Source organism: Coregonus clupeaformis, chromosome 17 (genome assembly GCF_020615455.1).
Source record: "Coregonus clupeaformis isolate EN_2021a chromosome 17, ASM2061545v1, whole genome shotgun sequence".
NCBI lineage: Eukaryota > Metazoa > Chordata > Actinopteri > Salmoniformes > Salmonidae > Coregonus > Coregonus clupeaformis.
In genome coordinates this window covers 30,389,058-30,408,677 of record NC_059208.1, presented here as the reverse complement: position 1 = coordinate 30,408,677, position 19,620 = coordinate 30,389,058, and the positions used below count along the sequence as shown (strand labels likewise).

Here is a 19,620-nt window from a genome sequence, read left to right as displayed (position 1 = left end):
TGTGATTTCACATTTTTCCACAATGCGGGTTAATAAACCTCCAAATGAGTTGAGTGGATCGGAGCTGACAGGTTCTTCATAGCATGTACCTCAAAGCTGCAGTCTATTCTTTATCCTCTCCTCTACATGAATGCAGAGAGTGAGAGAAGCATGGCTTGGATGTTCTTATACAACAGTACTCAGATCCACAATGGTACAGGATACATTCTTGGCTACTTACTAGGTATTTGTACTTCTCCTGGAGCATAGGCCATCTACAAGAGGTTTCTATCTTATTCAGTCCTGGGACGTGATATATTGTATGCTGCAGATATAATGTCATGTTACAGTTGACAACAGCAAGGATAACATGCTCTCTGTCCAAGCCAGACAAACATTCGCCAGCCGAGCTATTCCAAAAGCCCAAACCTCCACCTGACGTCAGAGTCCTGCCACACTGTTGGATTGGGGTTAGTAGAGTTACAGACAGACGACAGACAGACAGCCACTTGGTTCGGGGAGGGTTGGCCTATTGGTGTTAGTGACATACAGACAGACGGCCCCAGACCTCCCCTGCCCTCGGCCCTCTGTCCCTGGGCCAGCAGCCTGCGTTAAAGCTCCTGCCTGCTGTTTTCTTTGGAGAGGGCAAGGTACTCATCTGTCCTCCTGGCCCAGCCTGGCCCTGGCTGCCTGCACCCTCTGCAGCTGTTTCCTCCTCCCCCCTCTGTATGTTTAGGACTCTCCCTTTATCTCCCCCCTGCTTGTTCAGGGACACACCCTACAGGGGTCCAGCACTCTCCACCCTGTTGCTCTAAACCCAGAGATCACACTCTTTCCCTTTCTCTTTCCACACCGGCCCTGTTTCCATCCCTCACTCTCTCTCTCTCTCTCTCTCTCTCTCTCTCTCTTTGTTTCCCTCCCTTGTGTGCGTTACAGGTTTTTTAGGAATGTATTTATGAAAAGCAGCCTCCCCATCCACTCATGAATGTATGACATCAAACCTTCCTGTAGATTGGGGCTGATGTGGAAAGGACACCAAAAAGCAGGTCACGGTAACACATCATTGATCTCATGTAACCACACGCAGGTGATGGAAATGTCAGCCTGACACTGGCATCCTGTTTTCCTGCCGTGGTTAACGACTGAGTTGTCCCTTCAGTTCATACAGGTTAATTGGCTGTGTTTTTTGACTAGTTTACCCTCTATCACCTTGCTATGAGCAAGGCCTGATGCACTCCCATTAGGAGGCAGGGTCCTTAGGTGACCCCGATGAAGCTGTTATGATATTCAGATTGTTTGGCTGTGTTTTCTACAAGTTAACCTCCACTATAGGCAAGGTTCTGACATGCCCCTGCTGAAACTCTTTTCAAAGTCAAATTATTTGGCTTGCTGTCCTACTCTGTGGGGAAAAGGACATGGAGGATCCCTCTCTCCCTCATTGTTCGCCATATTCAAAACCGCTTGCTGCTGCTGTCTGCCAAAAGTAACATTACTGAATGCAAGGTTATGAAATAACTTTTAAGTAATAACAATGTCAAAGTGGCAGATTCACAGTCTTAGACCTGGCCTCAATGCCGGTGTGGGATTCAGCGTCTAGGTGAACAAGTCTCTACAGAGGCTCTACAGTTTTCTTTACATCAAATCCTGAGAAAGAACATTGGTATTGTAGACCGAAGGTCCTTGTTGAAAGTCATTATTATTTAAAAAAACATCCAGTCCTATATGTGTTGGGTTTGGGTTGACTATTTCATATGCTGCTACTTCTCTTATGATTATTTATGTTTTGGTTTGGGTTGACTATTTAATACAGTGAGGGAAAAAAGTATTTGATCCCCTGCTGATTTTGTACGTTTGCCCACTGACAAAGAAATGATCAGTCTATAATTTTAATGGTAGGTTTATTTGAACAGTGAGAGACAGAATAACAACAAAAAAATCCAGAAAAACGCATGTCAAAAATGTTATAAATTGATTTGCATTTTAATGAGGGAAATAAGTATTTGACCCCCTCTCAATCAGAAAGATTTCTGGCTCCCAGTTGTCTTTTATACAGGTAACGAGCTGAGATTAGGAGCACACTCTTAAAGGGAGTGCTCCTAATCTCAGCTTGTTACCTGTATAAAATACACCTGTCCACAGAAGCAATCAGTCAATCAGATTCCAAACTCTCCACCATGGCCAAGACCAAAGAGCTCTCTAAGGATGTCAGGGACAAGATTGTAGACCTACACGAAGCTGGAATGGGCTACAAGACCTCGCCAAGCAGCTTGGTGAGAAGGTGACAACAGTTGGTGCGATTATTCGCAAATGGAAGAAACACAAAAGTACTGTCAATCTCCCTCGGCCTGGGGCTACATGCAAGATCTCACCTCGTGGAGTTGCAATGATCATGAGAACGGTGAGGAATCAGCCCATAACTACACGGGAGGATCTTGTCAATGATCTCAAGGCAGCTGGGACCATAGTCACCAAGAAAACAATTGGTAACACACTACGCCGTGAAGGACTGAAATCCTGCAGCGCCCGCAAGGTCCCCCTGCTCAAGAAAGCACATATACATGCCTGTCTGAAGTTTACCAATGAACATCTGAATGATTCAGAGGAGAACTGGGTGAAAGTGTTGTGGTCAGATGAGACCAAAATTGAGCTCTTTGGCATCAACTCAACTCGCCGTGTTTGGAGGAGGAGGAATGCTGTCTATGACCCCAAGAACACCATCCCCACCGTCAAACATGGAGGTGGAAACATTATGCTTTGGGGGTGTTTTTCTGCTAAGGGGACAGGACAACTTCACCGCATCAAAGGGACGATGGACGGCCACCAAGTACTAAGTCATGTTTTGCAGAGGGGTCAAATACTTATTTCCCTCATTAAAATGCAAATCAATTTATAACATTTTTGACATGCGTTTTTCTGGATTTTTTTGTTGTTATTCTGTCTCTCACTGTTCAAATAAACCTGCCATTTAAAATTATAGAATGATCTTTTCTTTGTCAGTGGGCAAATGTACAAAATCAGCAGGGGATCAAATACTTTTTCCCCTCACTGTATGCTGCTACTTCTGTTATGATTATTGATGTTTTGGTTTTAGCCTCTCCGTCTCAGGTTCAGTGTTCAGCCTGAGGGACATTATTGACGGTGAATGATTTCATTGATAATAAAAGAATGTGGCTAAGTTGAACAGAAGCTGGCTGCATGGGACAATGGAGTCAGGGAGAGAGAGAGAGGAATGTTGATGCAATCTGAGGTCCTCTGAGAGTGCAATAGGGAGAAAAGGGGAGACCTCATTAGCTAGCTACTCACCTGAATACAACCTTACTGTTGTGTTCTTTAGTATTCAGCTGTACTCCACCATGATATATCCCATAGTCCTCCATCAGTCCGTTATGCGTACTTCTCAGCCCCAGGTACACACTGTAAAGTGTGGAGTAGGCTAACGTCTGACCGTTAGCACTGGACTGTCTACTCTATTTGATGAACGTTTCTTGGAACCACTGCTCTCAGAACTGGTGCGTTGACCAGAATTAAAACATTAGATTCACTGAAGAGGGTCCACACTCCAAAAATACTGCCCAACTTATTTTCTATTATTTATTACAAAGGCAACAATAGCAAAACAATGTCATCTAAGCTTTTGACCATGGTGGGATTAGTCCACAAATAGCTGCCAAATGCGGTTCACAACTTAAACATCAGTTGACAGTTTGAAACCAAGCAACAACAAGCCTAGCATCTGTCTCCTTTTTCTGCTTGCCCCAAAACTTCTGGGTTTTCCAGTAAATATTCATTATCAGACTGGCCTCTCGTTGTAGTTGTTTTGCACATTGCAGGCCTTGGTTCAAGTAGTATTTGAAGTCTTTAGTTGCATATATTATTGAGCTTGCCTGGCACGTTACAACCAATGGAATAAGTCCCCAAAAGTCCAAACCCCGCCCATCTTTCACTCCAGGCCAGCTCAATTAGCCATTTAAAGCATTTAAGAGAAAACAAATACTAGTTGAACCCAGGTCTGCCTTTCTGGAGTCACTGGAGGCTTACATTGCATGACTGCTGCGTCTGCATTTTGTCAGTAATCATGGAGACTTCTGAAGCGAACTGTCCCAGAATCTGACACAAGACGAAGCTCCTGTTCTGCTCCTCCACACTCTGTCATCCTCGTGTCAGCCAGAGCCCAAACCCTGCAACAATGCAATTACTCAAATGTTTTAATGAGAATGCACATTATAAATAGCTGTCTCATGAATCAACAATTGCAAAAAAATAAATAATAATAATTGTAACCCCCTTTCCTGGTTGTTGAGTGATTTTCATCCAGATCATCATAGAAAAAAAGGCTTTGAAAACAATGCAGACGGTATGTTTATAATTACCTGATGGGGTTAATACTTTATGTCATGCACATCACTCAAACCACAACCATACAACTATCTAAATGTCTCCTATGGGTCCATAAAATATGGCTGCCCATACGGGTCCATAAAATATGGCTGCCAATACGGGTCCATAAAAATGGCTGCCAATACGGGTCCATAAAATATGGCTGCCAATACGGGTCCATAAAATATGGCTGCCCATTTGGGTCCCAGGGAAGTAACATATCAATGTTAATGATTTAGTCTCTCCAATGATCTGTGTATCATTGTTAAGTATGGCTTTGTGTGTGTGTGTGTGTGTTTGGCTCTCTCCCAGCTACATATCTTACTCAGTTATAACAATGATCCCTTGCAATCAGCATTAACTAGAATCAGCCAACCGTCTCCTCTGAATCCTAAATGGAAAGTTAACTGCCATGAGATGCATTAGTGTTTGACCTCTAGGTAGGAGATAGATAGAGGCCTGATTGTTAAGATACTTCCATTTGATCTGCAAGACTGGTCAAGAAATAGATGTTAGTAGCAATTGATTTACCAAGTTAGCCTATTTACTAAGACTTTACTAAGGTAGCGTATTTACTAAGGTATTTACTAAAACTTTTTTTTTTAACCAGGAATCATCTTCTATATATGTTGAGATGCTATTCATTGTATTGTATGGTATTCCGTATGTATTCTTCGTGTATATCTCTTCTCTTCCTCAGAGACAATAATAACAAATATTTACTTGTTGGTTACTTTGGGATTTTCTATGTGGCTTCTGGTTCTTACAGTATGTCATGGTATTTACAGTGGTCTTCTCTGTCTTTCCTCAGAGGGTGTGTGTGAGATCTGGCTGACCAGTGAGGACACCGGGGCATATGGGAAGGACATTGGGACAGACCTGCCCACTCTGCTATGGAGACTAGTGGAAGAGATTCCTGAAGGAGCCATGTTGAGACTGGGCATGACCAACCCTCCATACATCCTGGAGCACCTAGAGGTACTGCCACCGTGTGTGTGTGTGTGTGTGTGTGTGTGTTGACTGTGACGATATACATATTTAGGAATTCACAAATGTTCATTATTTGACATGCAGGCCTGATGCTAAATTTCTAATTGAGTTCCTTTACTGCGTAATTGTTCTCAGCCCCAGCAGTAACGTCAGTTGTTGAACAACGGACAGAGACTGTCGCCTCAGGTGGAGTGAGGATTATAGTGTGTGTGTGTGTGTGTGTGTGTGTGTGTGTGTCTGACAGCATGTGTGGGTGTCTGACAGTGTGTGTGTGTGTGTGTGTCTGACAGCGTGTGTGTGTGTGTTAGTGGGGGTGTGTGTGTGTGTGTGTGTGTCTGACAGCGTGTGTGTGTGTTAGTGGGGGGTGTGTGTGTGTGTGTGTGCGCGCGCCTGCGCGCTTGACAGCATGTGTGGGTGTCTGACATTGTGTGTGTGTGTCTGACAGCATGTGTGTGTGTGTTAGTAGGTGTCTGTGTGTGTGTGTTAGTGGGGGGGGGGGTGTGTGTGTGTGTGTGTGTGATGTGACACACACTAGTAACAGGGAATATGTACTGGGGGAAGCTGTTTTAATTGGCTGGGGGTTCATTGAGGTTGTAATGTGGACCCCGTATGTAAAGGCTACGTTTATGCTCTGATACATTCACATTAAAACCTGATGAAGCTTTTTTCTGATGAAGGAAATAACAATTAAATGCTAATTCATTGTGTAAGGCTGGTTGGATGAATGTGGAGGACAGTGGGAAGGTGTTTTGTTTCATGTGTGTGTCTGTTTGTGTGTTCATCTGCCTAGTGATGGGTTCATTGTATCAGCTCCATACGTTCAGCAGATTAACTCGTTTTTTTCGTTCTGTCTTTATACAGTTCTATATGTCTAGGAATGATTGAACTAGACGGCCTTGAGTCAGTAGCTGTACTCCAGCAGTCAATCTTTCTAAAGTTACATCTGTTGTATTCTTAGAACCAGCTAAAGGGCAGAGCTGTCTTGTTCCTTTAGATACTTCAGATATTACGTCACCTGTTATTGGACAAAATCAAAGGAAATGGTTTTGATTGTTGAGGAAAATGCCAAGTGCACTCTTCTAAGCCACTCACGTCGGTTACTTCTGACACATCCAGAAAATAACTACGCCGATGGCGTGTCTCCATTTGGTGATTGGTGCTGTTAGATCCAGATTGGTCTCATGGGCATTTCATTTTGACATTTTTTTATTACGTTGCACCTTTAATGGGTCTACTCTCTCTCTCTCCAAGACATGAAAAGATATCTTAACAAAGCCTAGTGCTTCCTGTTTGACATTTCCTTTACCTTGTCTTTGTGAACGGTCGGTCTCACTACTGCGGTGATGGAGGGACAGCGGGAAAAGACAAAGGTATGTAGCTAGGAAATTGCAGGGTGATTTTAGCCATGAAGGGCTCTGTGATTCTGTGGCGTATTAAGACCTTTAGTAAGAAAGGTATTTAGCACAGCATTAGCCCAGAGTCAGTCAGGGAACCAGAGGGGGATTAGAAAGCTGTCTCACTATCTCTTTCTTTCTCTCACTGTCACTTTCTGCCTTGGTAATGGCAAAGCAGCTGACAGACACAGGAGAGATGAGAGGAGGGGGAGAGGAGGGGACAGGAGAGGTGTCGAGGAGGGGGGAAATATGGATATGGGTTGAAAGCTGCAGGAAAGGAGGGGTGAGGGGAGAAGGTGATACCTGACTGACTGGAAAAGCAGACATCAAACTAAATGGAGTGGAAAGAAACTGTTTGCCATCAGGATCAAATCAATGAAATAATGGATGACCATTTGATATGTTCCAGAGAGAGCTTCTCATCTGAATATACTGTAGCTAGATATATAATGTCTCTCCCCCTATTCTTACAGATTTCACAATTATCTCATGCTCAGGCAGAAGTGTGTCAAGGCGACCCTGAGTTATTAATTATTAGAAGTGGTAGGCAGGGAAGGAATGGAGAGACAGGACAGTCTATATGAAGTGGTAGGCAGGGAAGGAATGGAGAGAGAGGACAGTCTATGAAGTGGTAGGCAGGGAAGGGATGGATAGACAGGACAGTCTATATGACGTGGTAGGCAGGGAAGGAATGGAGAGAGAGGACAGTCTATATGAAGTGGTAGGCAGGGAAGGAGAGAGAGGACAGTCTATATGAAGTGGTAGGCAGGGGAAGGGATGGAGAGACAGGACAGTCTATATGAAGTGGTAGGCAGGGAAGGAATGAGAGAGAGGACAGTCTATATGAAGTGGTAGGCAGGGAAGGAATGAGAGAGGACAGTCTATATGAAGAGGTAGGCAGGGAAGGGATGGAGAGACAGGACAGTCTATATGAAGTGGTAGGCAGGGAAGGAATGGAGAGAGAGGACAGTCTATATGAAGTGGTAGGCAGGGAAGGAATGGAGAGAGAGGACAGTCTATATGAAGTGGTAGGCAGGGAAGGAATGGAGAGAGAGGACAGTCTATATGAAGTGGTAGGCAGGGAAGGAATGGAGAGACATGACAGTCTATATGAAGTGGTAGGCAGGGAAGGAGAGAGAGGACAGTCTATATGAAGTGGTAGGCAGGGAAGGAGAGAGAGGACAGTCTATATGAAGTGGTAGGCAGGGAAGGAATGGAGAGAGAGGACAGTCTATATGAAGTGGTAGGCAGGGAAGGAGAGAGAGGACAGTCTATATGAAGTGGTAGGCAGGGAAGGGATGGAGAGAGAGGACAGTCTTTATGAAGTGTTAGGCAGGGAAATAATGGAGAGAGAGGACAGTCTACATGAAGTGGTAGGCAGGGAAGGAATGGAGAGAGAGGACAGTCTATATGAAGTGGTAGGCAGGGAAGGGATGGTGAGAGAGGACAGTCTATATGAAGTGGTAGGCAGGGATGGAGAGACAGGAGAGTCTATATGAAGTGGTAGGCAGGGAAGGAATGGAGAGACAGGACAGTCTATATTAAGTGGTAGGCAGGGAAGGAATGGAGAGAGGACAGTCTATATGAAGTGGTAGGCAGGGATGGAGAGACAGGAGAGTCTATATTAAGTGGTAGGCAGGGAAGGGATGGAGAGACAGGAGAGTCTATATGAAGTGGTAGGCAGGAAAGGAATGAGAGAGAGGACAGTCTATATGAAGAGGTAGGCAGGGAAGGGATGGAGAGACAGGACAGTCTATATGAAGTGGTAGGCAGGGAAGGAATGGAGAGAGAGGACAGTCTATATGAAGTGGTAGGCAGGGAAGGAATGGAGAGAGAGGACAGTCTATATGAAGTGGTAGGCAGGGAAGGGATGGAGAGAGAGGACAGTCTTTCTGAAGTGGTAGGCAGGGAAATAATGGAGAGAGAGGACAGTCTACATGAAGTGGTAGGCAGGGAAGGAATGGAGAGAGAGGACAGTCTATATGAAGTGGTAGGCAGGGAAGGGATGGTGAGAGAGGACAGTCTATATGAAGTGGTAGGCAGGGAAGGAGAGCGAGGACAGTCTATATGAAGTGGTAGGCAGGGATGGAGAGACAGGAGAGTCTATATGAAGTGGTAGGCAGGGAAGGAATGGAGAGAGAGGACAGTCTATATTAAGTGGTAGGCAGGGAAGGAATGGAGAGAGGACAGTCTATATGAAGTGGTAGGCAGGGATGGAGAGACAGGAGAGTCTATATGAAGTGGTAGGCAGGGAAGGAATGGAGAGATAGGACAGTCTATATGAAGTGTTAGGCAGGGAAATAATGGAGAGAGAGGACAGTCTATATGAAGTGGTAGGCAGGGAAGGAATGGAGAGAGAGGACAGTCTATATGAAGTGGTAGGCAGGGAAGGAATGGAGAGACAGGACAGTCTATATGAAGTGGTAGGCTGCGATGGAGAGAGAGGACAGTCTATGTGAAGTGGTAGGCAGGGATGGAGAGACAGGAGAGTCTATATGAAGTGGTAGGCAGGGAAGGGATGGAGAGACAGGACAGTCTATATGAAGTGGTAGGCAGGGATGGAGAGAGAGGACAGTCTATATGAAGTGGTAGGCAGGGAAGGAATGGAGAGAGAGGACAGTCTATATGAAGTGGTAGGCAGGGAAGGGATGGTGAGAGAGGACAGTCTATATGAAGTGGTAGGCAGGGAAGGAGAGCGAGGACAGTCTATATGAAGTGGTAGGCAGGGATGGAGAGACAGGAGAGTATATATGAAGTGGTAGGCAGGAAAGGAATGGAGAGAGAGGACAGTCTATATGAAGTGGTAGGCAGGAAAGGAATGGAGAGAGAGGACAGTCTATATGAAGTGGTAGGCAGGGAAGGGATGGTGAGAGAGGACAGTCTATATGAAGTGGTAGGCAGGGAAGGAGAGCGAGGACAGTCTATATGAAGTGGTAGGCAGGGAAGGAATGGAGAGACAGGACAGTCTATATGAAGTGTTAGGCAGGGATGGAGAGAGAGGACAGTCTAAATGAAGTGGTAGGCAGGGAAGGGATGGTGAGAGAGGACAGTCTATATGAAGTGGTAGGCAGGGAAGGAGAGCGAGGACAGTCTATATGAAGTGGTAGGCAGGGAAGGGATCGTGAGAGAGGACAGTCTATATGAAGTGGTAGGCAGGGAAGGAGAGCGAGGACAGTCTATATGAAGTGGTCCCGTTCCTTGAAAGCGGCAGCTCTACCCTTTAGCTCAGTGCGGATGTTGCCTGTAATCCATGGCTTCTGGTTGGGGTATGTACGTACGGTCACTGTGGGGACAACATCATCGATGCACTTATTGATGAAGCCAGTGACTGATGTTGTGTACTCCTCAATGCTGTCTGAAGAATCCTGGAACATGTTCCAGTCTGTGCTAGCAAAACAGTCCTGTAGCTTAGCATCTGCGTCATCTGACCACTTTTTTATTAACCGAGTCACTGGTGCTTCCTGCTTTAGTTTTTGCTTATAAGCAGGAATCAGGAGGATAGAGTTATGGTCAGATTTGCCAAATGGAGGGCGAGGGAGAGCTTTGTATGCGTCTCTGTGTGTGGAGTAAAGGTGGTCTAGAGTTTTTTTCCTCTGGTTGCACATTTAACATGCTGGTAGAAATTAGGTAGAACGGATTTAAGTTTCCCTGCATTAAAGTCCCCGGCCACTAGGAGCGCTGCATCTGGATGAGCGTTTTCCTGTTGATTTATGGCCTTGTACAACTCATTCAGTGCAATCTTAATGCCAGCATTGGTTTGTGGTGGTAAATAGACAGCTATGAAAAATATAGATGAAAACTCTCTTGGTAAATAGTGTGGTCTACAGCTTATCATAAGATACTCTACCTCAAACGAGGCAAAACCTCGAGACTTCCTTAGTATTTGATTTTGTGCACCAGCTGTTGTTTACAAATATACACAGACCGCCACCCCTTGTCTTACCGGAGTCAGCCGTTCTATCCTGCCGATGTAGCGTATAGCCCGCTAGCTGTATGATATCCATGTCGTCGTTCAGCCACGACTCGGTGAAACATAAGATATTACAGTTTTTAATGTCCCGTTGGTAGGATAACCGTAATCTTAAGTCATCCAATTTATTTTCAAATGATTGAACGTTGGCTAATAGGATTGATGGAAGAGGCAGTTTACTCGCTCGCCGTCGGATCCTTACAAGGCACCCCGATCTCGTCCACGATATCTCCGTCTCTTCCTCACGCGAATGACGGGGATTTGGGTCTTGTCGGGTGTCTGTATGATATCCTTCGCGGCCGCCTCGTTGAAGAAAAAATCTTCGTCCAATACGAGGTGAGTAATCGCTGTCCTGATATCCAGAAGCTCTTTTTGGTTATAAGAGACGATGGCAGAAACATTATGTACAAAATAAATTCCAAATAACGCAGAAAAACACACATAATAGTACAATTGGTTAGAGGGCTGTAAAACGGCAGCCATCTTCTCCGGCGCTGTTTTCATGTGTGTATGAAGTGGAAGGCAGGAAAGGAATGGAGAGACAGGACAGTCTATATGAAGTGGTAGGCAGGGAAAGGATGGAGAGACAGGATAGTCTATACGCAGAGTATAGGGCTATGGTCAAAAGTAGTGCACTCTGTAGGGAATAGGGTGCCATTTGGGACTGAACCCTAGTCTGCCTGGTGCTGGAGGTTAAATCTACTGTAGCTTGTATTATAGGATATATAGTGCTGATGATGACAGAAATCCCTCTTTGATGGGATCACATTCTCAGAAGAAATAGGTGTCCCCCATTTTGGAAATGTGCAATATGCTAGCCAACCTAAATGGTAGAGTGAACAGTGAAGTATATTTAATTCATAAAGTGATACTGATATTAACCATAGCCTTTGGTGTTGGAGGGTTATGGAGCTTATATATATATGTATATATATATATATATATATATAATGAGAAGAAAGTTGAAATTTGAATTTGAGATGTTTTATGGTAATACAATTAAACTAACACAGGAAGTGGTGTAATGGACTGAACATTTCTAGCACCTCTAAGAAAAACCCCTGCCAGTTACATCATAATGATAACCTTTACTGTACCGAACTTTCCTCTAGAAAAAGTGTTTAACTTAAAGGGATGCTTCAGGATTTTGGCAATGAAGCCCTTTATCTACTTTCCCAGAGTTAGATTAACTTGTGGATACCATTTTTATGTCTGCCTGCAGTTTTGAAGGAAGTTTCTAACTAGCGTTAGCAAAATTGCTAACTAGTGTTAGTGCAATGACTGGAAGTCTATGGTAACTGCTAGCATGCTAGTAGATACCATGGACTTCCAGTCATTGTGCTAATGCTAGTTATCATTGTCGCGCAAAAATGACCTCTAAATTCCTTCATACTGGACACAGAGACCTACAGATGGTGTCCACAAGTTCATCTGACTCTGGAGAAGTAGATAAATGGCTTCATTACCAAAGTCCTGAAGCATCCCTTTAACTTCAAGTGTCTCGACGCTTTCGTTCTCTGTTCTCTCTCTTCCTGTGATCCTTCCGTCCGTTTCATCCTCTTCTATATTGTGAAAGGTCAGTGATACTCAGCTCATTAAGACCACCATGTTGAGGGTTTAACACTGTGGCTCTACTGTGGAGGCCGGTGACCTGGTCACTGACACCCTATTGAACACTGTGGCTCTACTGTGGAGGCTGGTGACCTGGTCACTGACACCCTATTGAACACTGTGGCTCTACAGTCGTGGTCAAAAGTTTTGAGAATGACACAAATATTAATTTTCACAAAGTCTGCTGCCTCAGTTTTTTATGATGGCAATTTGCATATACTCCAGAATGTTATGAAGAGTAATCAGATGAATTGCAATTAATTGCAAAGTCCCTTTTTGCCATGAAAATGAACTTAATCCCCCAAAAGGACCAGCTGACATCATGTCAGTGATTCTCTCGTTAACACAGGTGAGAGTGTTGACGAGAACAAGGCTGGAGATCACTCTGTCATGCTGATTGAGTTAGAATAACAGACTAGAATCTTTAAAAGGAGGGTGGTGCTTGAAATCATTGTTCTTCCTCTGTTAACCATGGTTACCTGCAAGGAAACACGTGCCATCATCATTGCTTTGCACAAAAAGGGCTTCACAGGCAAGGATATTGCTGCTAGTAAGATTGCACCTAAATCAACCATTTATCGGATTATCAACAACTTCAAGGAGAGAGGTTCAATTGTTGTGAAGAAGGATTCAGGGCGCACAAGAAAGTCCAGCAAGCGCCAGGACCTTCTCCTAAAGTTGATTCAGCTGCGGGATCGGGGCACCACCAGTGCAGAGCTTGCTCAGGAATGGCAGCAGGCAGGTGTGAGTGCATCTGCACGCACTGTGAGGTGAAGACTTTTGGAGGATGGCCTGGTGTCAAGAAGGGCAGCGAGGAAGCCACTTCTCTCCAGGAAAAACATCAGGGACAGACTGATATTCTGCAAAAGGTACAGGGATTGCACTGCTGAGGACTGGGGTAAAGTCATTTTCTCTGATGAATCCCCTTTCCGATTGTTTGGGGCATCCGGAAAAAAGCTTGTCCGGAGAAGACAAGGTGAGCGCTACCATCAGTCCTGTGTCATGCCAACAGTAAAGCATCCTGAGACCATTCATGTGTGGGGTTGCTTCTCAGCCAAGGGAGTGGGCTCAATCACAATTTTGCCTAAGAACACAGCCATGAATAAAGAATGGTACCAACACATCCTCCGAGAGCAACTTCTCCCAACCATCCAAGAACAGTTAGGTGACGAACAATGCCTTTTCCAACATGATGGAGCACCTTGCCATAAGGCAAAAGTGATAACTAAGTGGCTCAGGGAACAAAACATCGACATTTTGGGTCCATGGCCAGGAAACCTCCCAGACCTTAATCCCATTGAGAACTTGTGGTCAATCCTCAAGAGGCAGGTGGACAAACAAAAACCCAAAAATTCTGACAAACTCCAAGCATTGATTATGCAAGAATGGGCTGCCATCAGTCAGGATGTGGCCCAGAAGTTAATTGACAGCATGCCAGGGCGGATTGATTGCAGTGGTCTTGAAAAAGAAGGGTCAGCACTGCGAATATTGACTCATTGCATTAACTTAATGTAATTGTCAATAAAAGCCTTTGACACTTATGGAATGCTTGTAATTATACTTCAGTATACCATAGTAACATCTTCACACTTTGTGAAGACCAATACTTGTGTCATTCTCAAAACTTTTGACCATAATATGCCATTTAGCAGACGCTTTTATCCAAAGCGACTTACAGTCATGCGTGCATACATTTTTTTTGTGTATGGGTGGTCCCGGGGATCGAACCCACTACCTTGGCGTTACAAGCGCCGTGCTCTACCAGCTGAGCTACAGAGGACCACGACTGTACTGTGGAGGCTGGTGACCTGGTCACTGACACCCTAATGAACACTGTGGACTCTAACAATCTGTTGACATCAAGCACTCTCTCTCTCTCAATTCAATTTCAATTCAAAGGGTTTTATTGGCATGGGAAACATAACATTGCCAAAACAAGTGAAATAGATAATAAACAAAAGTGAATTAAAAAATTAACAGTAAACATTACACTCACAAAAGTTCCAAAATAATAAATGTCATATGTCTCTCTCTCTCTCTCTCGCTCGCTCCCTCTCATCTGTCTCCCTCTCTCTAATCTCTGTCTCTTTCTTTCTTTCTTTCTTTCCTTCTTTCCTTCTTTCCTTCTTTCCCTTCTTTCCTTTCTTTCTTTCTTTCTTTCTTTCTTTCTTTCTTTCTTTCTTTCTTTCTTTCTTTCTTTCTTTCTTTCTTTCTTTCTTTCTTTCTTTCTTTCTTTCTTTCTTTCTTTCTTTCTTTCTTTCTTTCTTTCTTTCTTTCTTTCTTTCTTTCTTTCTTTCTTTCTTTCTTTCTTTCTTTCTTTCTTTCTTTCTTTCTTTCTCTTTCTTTCTTTCTTTCTTTCTTTCTTTCTTTCTTTCTTTCTTTCTTTCTTTCTTTCTTTCTTTCTTTCTTTCTTTCTTTCTTTCTTTCTTTCTTTCTTTCTTTCTTTCTTTCTTTCTTTCTTTCTTTCTTTCTTTCTTTCTTTCTTTCTTTCTTTCTTTCTTTCTTTCTTTCTTTCTTTCTTTCTTTCTTTCTTTCTTTCTTTCTTTCTTTCTTTCTTTCTTTCTTTCTTTCTTTCTTTCTTTCTTTCTTTCTTTCTTTCTTTCTTTCTTTCTTTCTTTCTTTCTTTCTTTCTTTCTTTCTTTCTTTCTTTCTTTCTTTCTTTCTTTCTTTCTTTCTTTCTTTCTTTCTTTCTTTCTTTCTTTCTTTCTTTCTTTCTTTCTTTCTTTCTTTCTTTCTTTCTTTCTTTCTTTCTTTCTTTCTTTCTTTCTTTCTTTCTTTCTTTCTTTCTTTCTTTCTTTCTTTCTTTCTTTCTTTCTTTCTTTCTTTCTTTCTTTCTTTCTTTCTTTCTTTCTTTCTTTCTTTCTTTCTTTCTTTCTTTCTTTCTTTCTTTCTTTCTTTCTTTCTTTCTTTCTTTCTTTCTTTCTTTCTTTCTTTCTTTCTTTCTTTCTTTCTTTCTTTCTTTCTTTCTTTCTTTCTTTCTTTCTTTCTTTCTTTCTTTCTTTCTTTCTTTCTTTCTTTCTTTCTTTCTTTCTTTCTTTCTTTCTTTCTTTCTTTCTTTCTTTCTTTCTTTCTTTCTTTCTTTCTTTCTTTCTCTTTCTTTCTTTCTTTCTTTCTTTCTTTCTTTCTTTCTTTCTTTCTTTCTTTCTTTCTTTCTTTCTTTCTTTCTTTCTTTCTTTCTTTCTTCTCTTTCTTTCTTTCTTTCTTTTTCTTTTCTTTCTTTCTTTCTTTCTTTCTTTCTTTCTTTCTTTTCTTTCTTTCTTTCTTTCTTTCTTTCTTTCTTTCTTTCTTTCTCCTTTCTTTCTTTCTTTCTTTCTTTCTTTTCTTTCTTTCTTTCTTTCTTTCTTTCTTTCTTTCTTTCTTTCTTTCTTTCTTTCTTTCTTTCTTTCTTTCTTTCTTTCTTTCTTTCTTTCTTTCTTTCTTTCTTTCTTTCTTTCTTTCTTTCTTTCTCTCTGTCTTTCTCTCTGTCTTTCTTTCTTGCTGGACTGTTGTGGTAGCGTGAAGTGCCTTGTGTCTGAGAATGGGGTCAGATCTCTATCTCTCCACCATGATGATGGTCACCTGCTGTAACACCATAGTCCACACGTATTCACCTGCTGTAAGGCTACAGTCCACACAGCTGGTCCAGCAGCACATTGCTTTGTCTGAGGGAGGGCAGCCTGGGCTCAGCCTGTTGCATAAGGGGATGTAACACTTGTATCATTATATTCACCACAAGCCTCATGGAGAAAAGAGCCAGGACAGTATAGAGAGAGAGGAGAAGAGGAGCCAGGACAGTATAGAGAGAGAGGAGAAGAGGAGCCAGGACAGTATAGAGAGGAGGAATCAGGACAGTATAGTGAGAGAGGAGAGGAGGAGCCAGGACAGTATAGTGAGAGAGGAGAGGAGAGGAGGAGCCAGGACAGTATAGAGAGAGAGGAGAGGAGGAGCCAGGACAGTATAGAGAGAGAGGAGAGGAGGAGCCAGGACAGTATAGAGAGAGAGGAGAGGAGGAGCCAGGACAGTATAGTGAGAGAGGAGAGGAGAGGCCAGGACAGTATGGAGAGCAGGAGAGGAGAAGCCAGGACAGGGTCAGAGAGAAGACGAGACTCAAGGGATATGTTTCTAAGAGTCTTTGTCTTTGCTCTGTACATATCAAAGCAGTACTGCTGAATGGCTGAATGGAGCTCTTTTAAATCCAGTAATCACCATCTCCCTTTCATTCCCCCTTCCTGACATTAGGCCTTATGCCTACACATTGACACTCATTCAGTTACTCACTCTGAGAATAACTAACTGTACAGGGAGTTACACTTTGGAGCCTGTGTGTGTGTGTGTGTGTGTGTGTAAATGAGCACCATGTTAGAGGTCAGAATGATTACGTCTGTTATCTCATTTCCCCTGGTATCTGTGCTGAATCAGTCAGCCTGCCAGGCGATCCACAGACATTTACATTTTAGTCATTTAGCAGACGCTCTTATCCAGAGCGACTTACAGGAGCAATTAGGGTTAAGTGCCTTGCTCAAGGGCACATCGACAGATTTTTCACCTAGTCGGCTCGGGGATTAGAACCAGCAACCTTTCGGTTACTGGCACTACGCTCTTAACCACTAAGCTACCTGCCGCCCTATGTAATGTAATCTCTAATGACTACACATCTGTAATGACTACACACTACTACACATCTCTTGTGAATAACAAGATAGTCTTACATGAGGCTTGCATTGTATTAAGGGACTGAGCTAGTTGGTAATCTTCAGAATCAGCACAATATGATGAAGTTCATCTCCATAATAGGAGAGACCAGTTACATACATGGGAGACCAGGTGTTTAAATGCCAGGTATTACTGTTATAGCACTGTTATATGTACAGTGGAGAGAACAAGTATTTGATACACTGCCGATTTTGCAGGTTTTCCTACTTACAAAGCATGTAGAGGTCTGTAATTTTTATCATAGGTACATTTCAACTGTGAGAGACGGAATCTAAAACAAAAATCCAGAAAATCACATTGTATGATTTTTAAGTAATTCATTTGCATTTTATTGCATGACATAAGTATTTGATCACCTACCAACCAGTAAGAATTCCGGCTCTCACAGACCTGTTAGTTTTTCTTTAAGAAGCCCTCCTGTTCTCCACTCATTACCTGTATTAACTGCACCTGTTTGAACTCGTTACCTGTATAAAAGACACCTGTCCACACACTCAATCAAACAGACTCCAACCTCTCCACAATGGCCAAGACCAGAGAACTGTGTAAGGACATCAGGGATAAAATTGTAGACCTGCACAAGGCTGGGATGGGCTACGGGACAATAGGCAAGCAACTTGGTGAGAAGGCAACAACTGTTGGCGCAATTATTAGAAAATGGAAGAAGTTCAAGATGACGGTCAATCACCCTCGGTCTGGGGCTCCATGCAAGATCTCACCTCGTGGGGCATCAATGATCATGAGGAAGGTGAGGGATCAGCCCAGAGCTACACGGCAGGACCTGGTCAATGACCTGAAGAGAGCTGGGACCACAGTCTCAAAGAAAACCATTAGTAACACACTACGCTGTCATGGATTAAAATCCTGCAGCGCACGCAAGGTCCCCCTGCTCAAGCCAGCGCATGTCCAGGCCCGTCTGAAGTTTGCCAATGACCATCTGGATGATCCAGAGGAGGAATGGGAGAAGGTCATGTGGTCTGATGAGACAAAAATAGAGCTTTTTGGTCTAAACTCCACTCGCTGTGTTTGGAGGAAGAAGAAGGATGAGTACAACCCCAAGAACACCATCCCAACCGTGAAGCATGGATGTGGAAACATCATTCTTTGGGGATGCTTTTCTGCAAAGGGGACAGGACGACTGCACCATATTGAGGGGAGGATGGATGGGGCCATGTATCGTGAGATCTTGGCCAACAACCTCCTTCCCTCAGTAAGAGCATTGAAGATGGGTCGTGGCTGGGTCTTCCAGCATGACAACGACCCGAAACACACAGCCAGGGCAACTAAGGAGTGGCTCCGTAAGAAGCATCTCAAGGTCCTGGAGTGGCCTAGCCAGTCTCCTGACCTGAACCCAATAGAACATCTTTGGAGAGAGCTGAAAGTCCGTATTGCCCAGCGACAGCCCCCCGAAACCTGAAGGATCTGGAGAAGGTCTGTATGGAGGAGTGGGCCAAAATCCCTGCTGCAGTGTGTGCAAACCTGGTCAAGACCTACAGGAAACGTATGATCTCTGTAATTGCAAACAAAGGTTTCTGTACCAAATATTAAGTTCTGCTTTTCTGATGTATCAAATACTTATGTCATGCAATAAAATTCAAATTAATGACTTAAAAATCATACAATGTGATTTTCTGGATTTTTGTGTTAGATTCCGTCTCTCACAGTTGAAGTGTACCTATGATAAAAAATACAGACCTCTACATGCTTTGTAAGTAGGAAAACCTGCAAAATCGGCAGTGTATCAAAGACTTGTTCTCCCCACTGTATCTCTCTGATCAACCCTGTGCTGTGTGCACATCTAACACCTTGAGCCTGTCTCCTGTCTGAAACAGCAGAGATTAAGTAGATTAGACGTGTAGTTCAGTGTCCAGAGTGTCATATTGTATGTACCATAGCAGGGGACTAGCTAGATGACCTGGTCCACCTGGGTGGTGACCTGCCTGGCTGAGTAGGTTGTTGTGGCACTTTAACCCTATTTCCTCCCTTCTACTCTCCTTGCTCTTATTGCTCTCTCTCTCTCTCTCTCTCTCTCTCTCTCTCTCTCTCTCTCTCTCTCTCTCTCTCTCTCTCTCTCTCTCTCTCTCTTTCTTTCTCTTTTTCTTTCTCTCTTTCTTTCTTTCTTTCTTTCTTTCTTTCTTTCTTTCTTTCTTTCTTTCTTTCTTTCTTTCTTTCTTTCTTTCTTTCTTTCTTTCTTTCTTTCTTTCTTTCTTTCTTTCTTTCTTTCTTTCTTTCTTTCTTTCTGTCTCTCTTTCTTTCTTTCTTTCTGTCTCTCTTTCTTTCTTTCTTTCTGTCTCTCTGTCTCTCCCTCCCTCTCTTTTTGTCCCTCTTCTCTTCTGGACTTTAATCTGGTAGAGGAGAGATGTGAGAACATTCACAGTTCAGTCAATTATCCCTGTGGCCCCAGGGAGCCTAGAGAGGACGGGTGTAATTTGTATTTGGAGCACAGGGCTGCTAATTTCATACGAAATGCCACAAAGCACCATTTTCATATTAATGAATCTCCTGGGAAGTCTTTGTCCATTAGGAGCTTAATGTACCATTGTGGCGACAGGAGGATAAATTGATGCGAAAAATAAGAATCCATTTGATCTGTTTGTGAATTATGGA

General features: G+C 43.3%; 1 protein-coding gene across 2 annotated transcripts in view; it reads left to right on the top strand.

The window, feature by feature from the left end:
- The window catches only part of cdkal1 (CDK5 regulatory subunit associated protein 1-like 1), a 649,501-nt gene that overhangs the window by 326,143 nt on the left and 303,738 nt on the right, over positions 1 to 19,620 (top strand). For both annotated transcript variants that reach the window (XM_045226277.1, XM_045226278.1), the window contains exon 9: positions 5,168 to 5,334. In XM_045226277.1, the coding sequence (XP_045082212.1) occupies positions 5,168 to 5,334 (167 nt within the window). The remainder of the gene's footprint in view (positions 1 to 5,167; positions 5,335 to 19,620) is intronic.